General features: G+C 45.2%; 1 protein-coding gene across 5 annotated transcripts in view; it reads right to left on the bottom strand.

Annotated features, from left to right (window-relative positions):
* The window catches only part of MRPS17 (mitochondrial ribosomal protein S17), a 14,880-nt gene extending 9,106 nt beyond the window's left edge, over window positions 1-5,774 (bottom strand). The window contains exons 1-3 of one of the 5 annotated variants that reach the window (XR_006540090.1): window positions 5,736-5,739; window positions 4,964-5,103; window positions 2,749-3,177 (exon numbers count right to left, since the gene is read on the bottom strand). Coding sequence is in view for 4 of the 5 variants with exons in the window: in XM_021700592.1 (XP_021556267.1) it covers window positions 2,908-3,177; window positions 4,964-5,086 (393 nt within the window). In the remaining variant the exon portion in view is untranslated. Of the gene's footprint in view, window positions 1-2,330; window positions 3,178-4,963; window positions 5,104-5,353; window positions 5,430-5,543; window positions 5,611-5,653 lie in introns of those variants that run through there. The other 4 variants (XM_021700592.1, XM_021700591.1, XM_021700594.1 and 1 more) reach the window with 4 other exon arrangements.
* Window positions 5,775-8,086: the final 2,312 nt, after the last annotated feature.

Raw genomic sequence — 8,086 nt, 5'->3', positions numbered from 1 at the left:
AGTGTTGAAATGAAGAGGTTCTCGGGACGGGAGGGGGGCACAGACGGGAGATCGGGTAAGTGGCCGTGGCTGTGAAGCAGAGGATAGAGGCCGAGTTGCTGGCACAACAGCGCAGTCCCAAGGGAAGAGGAGTTGACCAGTGGAAGGGAGGACATCTCGGCCAAGAAACCCTGGGTGGCTCAGTCGTTAAGCGTCTGCCTTTGGCTCGGGTCATGATCCCAGGGTCCTGGGATTGAGCCCCGCATCGGGCTCCCTGCTCCGCGGGAAGCCTGCTTCTCCCTCTCCCACTCCCAGTGCTTGTGTTCCCTCTCTCGCTGTATCTCTCTCTGTCAAATAAATAAAATCTTAAAAAAAAAAAAAAAGAAAACAACTTAAAGGCCTGGGTCAGGATGGGCAATGTATCCTGGGTAAGATAAAAGAGCCACAGGTGTAACCTTGAAAACTGCAACCAAGAGGGGGTAGGCAGAAAAGGAGCTAGACAGTGAGAGAAGGGGGAGGCACAGGGAAGAGTAGAGGCCCCAGCCAGCAAGGGGAGCATTTGAAGGACAGTGCAAGAGTCTGCAGAGGCCAAGAGGAAAATGCCCTCAGGACTGGTTAGCTGGGAGGTCTCTGTTACCCAGGCCGGTCTCTGCATAAGAGGGGTGGGGGGCAGGAACTGCGCTTCTTGGAGGCAAAGGAAGCATTGGAGCTTAAAGGGTGCAGTTTTCTGACTGGGGGGAATATTTGAACATGTTAATATGTCAAGGAGCCGCCAGGGAGGACACAAAGGGGTCCTGTGGATGGAGGAATGGCAACAAGGTTTCTTGGAGGCCAGTGAAAAGAAGACCAAGGGACGCAGGACAGGAGGCCAGAGGCTGTGTGGCTGAGCAGGTTCCTGATCTCAACTGGCCAATGCTTAGTGAGCCTGTAAGAAACTGGAGAGGCCCAAAGGGAGGCTGAAGTGAGCTTTCCCCAGGGCAAAAAGGACATGTCCCAATCCTCCCCTGCAGGAGACAAGCCTCTTCAAGCCAGTGGTGTCACTGTACCCTTGTGACTTCACACAGGGTCTCCCAACTTCTCAGTTAATCCAGAGACAAATGCTTTCAAATGTATTTCCCTGAGATGTAAACCTGGTAAGTATTTCTTGGGTTGACCGTGCTTTTGTGCTATTTAGTATTAGGCCACTTATTCTGCATTTTCTCCACTATCCTCTTGCTCCAGAGTTCCATTAACCCAGTGCTTTTTACTGGGCGAGGTACTCTTATTTCACAGGTGTATAGCTTAGGTTACTCAATGCCATAGAAGAAATACTGGGCATATTCCTGGAGCATAATTTTTACACCAAGATTATTCGGAAAGGTATCTTAAGATAAAAAACAATAGAGTGTATTAAGCATTTTAAGTATTTGAGGTTTTTGAGATGGCTTGTATAGGTGTCCTGTCTCTTCCAGGATAACGGGTTCCATATAGCTTCACCCGTGGGAGACGTGCACACTTCCTTTGCTTGTTGGAATATCATCTATTCAACCTCTTTTCCTCTTTCCTTATCCAGCTCAGTTTAGGTCTTAGGGCCAGTCTTTGAATAAGTCTGTCTCCTTCCTTCTGATCTTTCCCCTTCCAGTCCCATTCTCTACATGATGCTATTACTTTTATAGGAGTGTGAATCTAATTATATCATTCTCTTTAAAAATGTCAAATAACCCACAACGACTTAAGTGTAATTTCCACCTACTTCTCTTTTTTTTACACGGTAGAAGTTTATTAAGCAAGGATACAGAAAAAGCTCTCAGGAGTGAGAGGGGTCCTGACAGGGTTGCCCTCTGCCTATTCCTTTACCTGAGCTCCACTCGTGTTCAAAATGTCCCAGCAGTCCTCATCAGCTTACAGAAGCCCTTGGTTATGCTCCTTTCTCTCATACTTTCAGGATTTTACACTGTTCCTTCTGCCTTGAATGCCCTTTCCACAACCCTCATCTACTAGCCTGGAGACTGCTCCTTTAAGATTCAGTTCTAGCACTATCTAGTCTCTTCCGGGGAAGTTATCCTTATTTCTTCCCTACCCATATGCTTCTGTTTGCTATTAAGGAAACCATGCATACCTCACTTCCTAGATTATGAACCTTCAGTGGGTGAGCAGTGCTTGTGGTTACTGTTGAAACCCTGTGCTTATACAATACACATATTGGTTGAGGTTGAAGTCTTTTTCTAGGAGCCAGGAAACTGCAATATGTAACTCAGTGTGTCTTCAGGTCAAAATCTAGGTTCATAGTTTATTAATAAGCAAAAACAAAACTGAAACTCTCCAACTCAAATGCATAGTGTGAGCTCTAAAACTTCATCAATGTATCGGATTTTATGAAATCAGTCCTATCTAATCTATGCTAGAATACAGGATAAAAGAAAAGTGAATTTTCAAGTTTTATTTTCTATGTGTCAACATTCATAATACAGACTTTAATCTGATAAAGTCTGACCCCAATCAGACTGCTGATTATTTCGATTTGTAACTGGTTAAATCAGAGAAAAAAATTTATTTTCGAATATATGCCACCAAAAATAAATATTCACTTAATGCAGTCTTATCTGTTTTATATCAAAAGATTTTTCCTCCCCAAATAAAGATTCTAAGATAAATTCAAGATTCCTTTGAATGAAAAAAAAAATACACCTTCTAAAACAGCTTACAAAACAATGCAGGGGATTGCTAGGCACACTTACTGTAAGAGGAAAGTATATTCAATGAAAAGGAAATTGAAAACATGACCTTAACCTTTTATGAGAATTTAACAAGGCCTTTACTTCATTTACCTTTAGCTATTCCATAAATACCGGAAGAGAAATTGGACACTTTGTTATGAAACTTAGAAAAATTTCTTTTTTCCATAAAGCAAACTTATAAATCCCTTTGGCTCCTTCTTCCAATCCTCCTTCACTGTGCTGAAGAGCTACTGAGTTCTTCCAGATTTTTGGTTAGGCAGGTGGTTTCCAAGCTGACTGGGCTTTCCAGGTAGGTAGTTCCTGCACAGGGTTTTCCGGTCACTGGATCTATAACTTGTCCAACTTTGAAAATGATCTCGGCCAGTTCATGTTTCACATGCTTTGCTCGTGGAACAGGTAGAGCTTTGAGAAGCACAATATCCCCAACTGTGCACTGCTGAAGAGCATCGTGAGCAAAGTAGGTTTTACGCTTATTAAAATACTGTTGAAAGAAGGAGGAACAAATCAGTAGTTCCCATCTGTGATCTGACAATACAGTATAGAATATGAAAGAGTAATGCACAGAAAACAAGCTGGGACTTGGGGAAAAAAGATAATATACTTAGGAGGCCTCTAATACAAAAATTAGCTGCTTAATTTCTGGAAAACAGTATATTCTAGAGTGGATCATGTCCCTGAGCTCTCCAGCCTATTACCTTCAGTATCCTTGTCTATCAATCATCATCCTTCTTTACCCTTATTTAAACTCTTCCTTCCTAGGGGAGCCTTCTCTCCAGCCTATAAACATGCTACTTTCACTTCTAGTTCTGGACCAAGTCACTTAATCATTCCCCATCATAAGCTCAGTTTTTTTTTTTCCCCAACATAAAATGAGGCTCCAATATCTGCATCTCTAAAGTTAACCAGAGAATCAAATGTTATAATATACATAAAACACTTAGCTCCATGGGTGGCTCGAAGTACTGCAAACAAGCCACAGATGGTCATAAACAACCTTGCTACAGAAGGTATTCTCATTCTACATATGAGAAAACAGGCTCTGGAGTAAGGTAATGGGCACAGCTAGTAAACAATAGTCAATATTCAAGCTAAGGTCTTCTGACTCTCAGGCCAATGATCATGCTGCCACTCTTCAGCTTGCTCCTGTGTTGTTGTTAATAAAAGACCACTTTATTTTGCTCCTTAACCCACCTGGTGCCCCCTTCCCTCAACTCTGTCACCTCTGGGGGCACCTGGGTGGTTCCGTCGGTTAAGTGTCTGCTTTTGACTTGGGTCATGATCTGGATTGAGTCCCGCTTCGGGCTCCCTGCTCAGCAGGGAGCCTGCTTTTCTCTGCCCCTCCCCCTGCTTGGGCTCTCTCTCTCAAAAATAAGTAAAATCTTTAAAAAAACAAAAAAAACCCCAAAAAACCCTGTCACCTCTGCTCCTGTGTTTTTGATCCTAGATAGCAAAGAGCATTTCTACCTTCCTGTGTGCCCAACCTTGAATGCAGAGCCATCCCTGCACTTTCCTCTTCCTTCCTTGCACATCTAACAAATCAAGGACTCTGACCCTTCTTTCTGAAATCTACTTTTCCCACTCCATTCCCACTGCTACAAAGACTATTCAGGTCCTTATATCCAGTTCTAGACTTCTGCAATAGTCTTCTTACCCACTTCCTTACCTCTGGTTCTCACCCTATGTCTCCAACTCTGCCTTCCTTTGCTTATAGGAAGAAATCCAAAAATACCACATCCAAGACCACTCTCAGTCCAGCTCCCAGTGTTCCTGCATTCACTCAGCAACAGTCAGTGCCTACTTAGGGTCAAGCTCTGGGCTCGACCTTGCCAAACCACTTGTTCCTGCACAGTGTCATGCCCTTTAATGGCTAAAAGAGCTTCCATAAACCACTCACCATGGCCAGAATGACCCCCCCAAACCCGTCCTTTGGATATAAGCCTCTCTGAGATTCAGCCCAAATGAGTCTTAACTGAGGATGCTCTCCTTCAGCCATGTGGGAAGAAACAGGTGTCCTGCTCTCTGCTCCCAGTACTTTGCACATAGAATGACTATAGCAGTTATCAGCTGAGTTGAAATTAACTCTATGTGTCCCCAGAATTTGAGAATGAACCATGATCAATTCACTTTGTTATACCCACAGATCAGCGCAGTGGCCGGTTCACAGCAGATGCTCAGTGCATCTGTACTAACAGGGAACTGTTTCTCTGCTTAGAACCCATAACATGCTGTGACTTATCAATGCCATGTGAAAAAGGGACATCCCTCACCTTTAATAAATAGGGATCCAAAACAAGTCTGGTCACTCTCACTTTAGCTGTTTTTTGCATTGCTGTTCCAATCACCTTCCCCACGATCCATTTGGCATGGACGGATGAACGAACTACGGACATTATGTGGCTTTGGTCACCTGAAAAACAAATTTCAAAGTGTAATTTGCTGGTTGTTACGACTCACCAAATGAATTTTGTTACTAGACCTGCTGAAGTTCAGAAACAGTTTTTGTTGGCCTTCCGGAATCACCACTCTAGAGATGCTTACACGTTTCACTATTTCCTTAGCCCAACCTTTCACCTTCATACTGTTTACGGAGCTGTCGTTTTAACCTAAGCCTCTATTTCCCCCTGTGCAAAACGGGAATAAGAACAGGATCTACTCACAGGAGTGCTTTCAGGGTTTAACCTAGAAGGCGCTCAATAGCGCTAATAAACGTGGGTCTTTACTGGTGTCCCTTACTTCCTTCCTTCCGCTGGGCGAGCCTGTCCCTGAAGGCTCCAGCCCCGCTACTCGCGCGCTCACGGCCTAGGCGGAACGGCCGGGGGCGTCCTCCTCACTGGAGGACACCTTCACCTGGGACTGCTTTCTCGATCAGTCAATGCTGAGTCCATCCAGCCGGACCTGGGGTAGGATGGGATCACTGACCCTCCCGCCCCGCACTACCCCGGGATCAGGCCCCTCGCCTCGCCGCCAGGTTCTCACGGGGGTGGCGTCTCGCTCGTCCGAATTCAGCCCCGGCAACTGCAGGGCTCGACCCGCGCCCACCTTCCGGCTCTGTTTTCCCGGCGCGTGTAGTCCGGATGGGCGGCCGGAGCGTGACGACGTCACGTCCTTACAAGGCGCTGCGCCCGGGACGGCTCCTCTCATTGGCCGCGTGTCCCATCAGCGGAGGGTAAAGGCATGACTCCGCCCACTCCCCCTTAAAGGGAACCGCGGACCGTGGGTAAACGGGAGACTTGTACCTGCCCTTTTTCCACGCGCGGAGCTGCTGGAGCGTGGAGGATTCCAGCCTTTCATTGAACTATTCCATTCGGTTTCCTCTTCTTCCGCCGAGCTCCCAGGCTTGGACAAGGCCTTGCAAATCAGAGGAACCTCATTCATTTATCAAACACGGAAACATCGGACACTGCTCAATGATGAGACTTAAGCATTCTACGCGCACAGCTCCTTTAAAGATAAACTTCTGTAGGTTTTTGTGCCCAGTTTGATTTTAGGTGTTATTTCTCAATATCTACGAGACAGAGAGAAGTCCGGCGTGGGCACATATTTATGTGTGACAGTTATGAAGGAGTTCGATGGGCCGTGAGCAGGCTGCTTGATGGCGCCTTCTCAGAGGGAGGACTGGGAATGTATTAGGAAATTAAGAGAAACAGAAAACAATAGGCTACTGGCACAGACAATTTGAGGGCCCAAATATGGGTATAGTGCGTTGTCTTTAATCATTGAAACATCTTAGCGACTGGTGAGGGAAGACTGGGAAAATAAGAATTCTCCCAGTCTGTCCAACACTCATTTCTTTCTTAGCAAACAGGTATAGAACACTTCTTAGACTCTGTGCTAGGCAAAAAGATGAATCAAAGGAGACTCCCTCTCTCAAAAAGGCCACAGCCTAGTAGGGACAGGTGAGTAAAGAAATAAGTGTAAAACAACTGTAGGTAATGTGAACCTTGAGAAAGGAATGCATACTTTTGCGGAGAGGAGACTTGATCAATACATAGCCCTTGACCAGGGGCTATATGGCTTGAGAGGAGAGGGACGTGGGATGTGGGAAGGGCATTTGAGGCATAAAAGGAGAGCATGTGCAGGGGTGCTGGGTTGTGAGAGACAGTAAGATGAGCAGGAGGCTGATACTGCTAGGATATACGGTCAGGAAAAGAATGGCAGGGATCTAAGTTGGTCAGAGATAGGCCTCTACCTAGGAAGCATTTATTGTTAAGGGCCTGTCCTCACTTTTTGTTCTAAATGATGGGAAGAGATATGAATAGTTTTGCTAGCCTTCAACATCATTGTGGTAGGAGTGTGAAGGAGAGAACAGAGGTTGGAGAGATTGGAGGCTAGATGCTTTGTCAGCGGATGGTGAAAACCTAAATTGGAGCAGCGGGAATGAAAGAAAGAAAGTGGGTTGGAGAAGTGATTGGGAAATTGGCCGTGTGAGGCAAGGGGACAGAGAGGTGGTAAGAGTTCGTGTAGGTATGGCATAAACAACAGAAATTTATTTTCTCATGGTTCTGGAGGCTAGAAATCTGAGATCAAGGAGCTGTCAGGGTCAGTTTCTGGTGAGGGCTCTTTTCCTGGCTTGCAGATGATCACTTTCATGCTATGTCCTCACGTGGCCTTTCCTCTGTCTATGTGTGCACAGGGAGAGAGAGCGCAGACAGACTGGTGTCTTCTTTTTCTTTTACGAGAACTCTAATCTTATTGGATTAGGCCCACCCTTATGACCTCATTTATTTATTTATTTTAATTTAAAAAAAAGATTTTAGTTATTTATTTGACAGAGGGACACACAAGCTGGGGGAGCGGAAGAGGCGGGCTCCCCACTGAGCAGGGAGGCCGATGTGGGCTTCGATCCGAGGACCCTGGGATCATGACCTGGACTGAAGGCAGACGCTTAACCAACTGAGTCACCCAGGTGCCCCTGACCTCATTTAATCTTAAATACCTTCTAAAGGTCTTGTCTTCAAATACCATCACATCGGGGGTTAGGGCTTCAACATCCATATGAGTTTTGGAGGGGGGGACGACACAATTCAGTCCATAACAATAAAATCAAAGAAGCAAAGTAAAAGCCTTGCAATCTTAAATTCGACTTGGAAGTACAGTATGAACTCATGATTTATTTTTCTCAAAAAAAGTTTTTCCTAGAAAGCCTACAAACCCAGTATCAATCAGTTCCAAGCACCCAGATTGTGGTATTTATATACCATTTTTCTCTGAAAGGAACAAAGGATCCTTGAAAAATCACTGACTTCAGGTCTGGAGCAGGAAGTGTGTGAGTTAAACTTGGGACATCTTGTGTCAGAAATCAAGAGAGCTATTAAAGGTGAATGGGGTCAGGTCAAAAGTCAACCTGAAGGAGTTCCTACTGAACTAAGATGAAATTATGTGAGGCTAAA

This window comes from Neomonachus schauinslandi, chromosome 5, assembly GCF_002201575.2.
Source record: "Neomonachus schauinslandi chromosome 5, ASM220157v2, whole genome shotgun sequence".
Taxonomy (NCBI): domain Eukaryota; kingdom Metazoa; phylum Chordata; class Mammalia; order Carnivora; family Phocidae; genus Neomonachus; species Neomonachus schauinslandi.
This window is presented reverse-complemented; position numbering and strand designations above follow the sequence as displayed.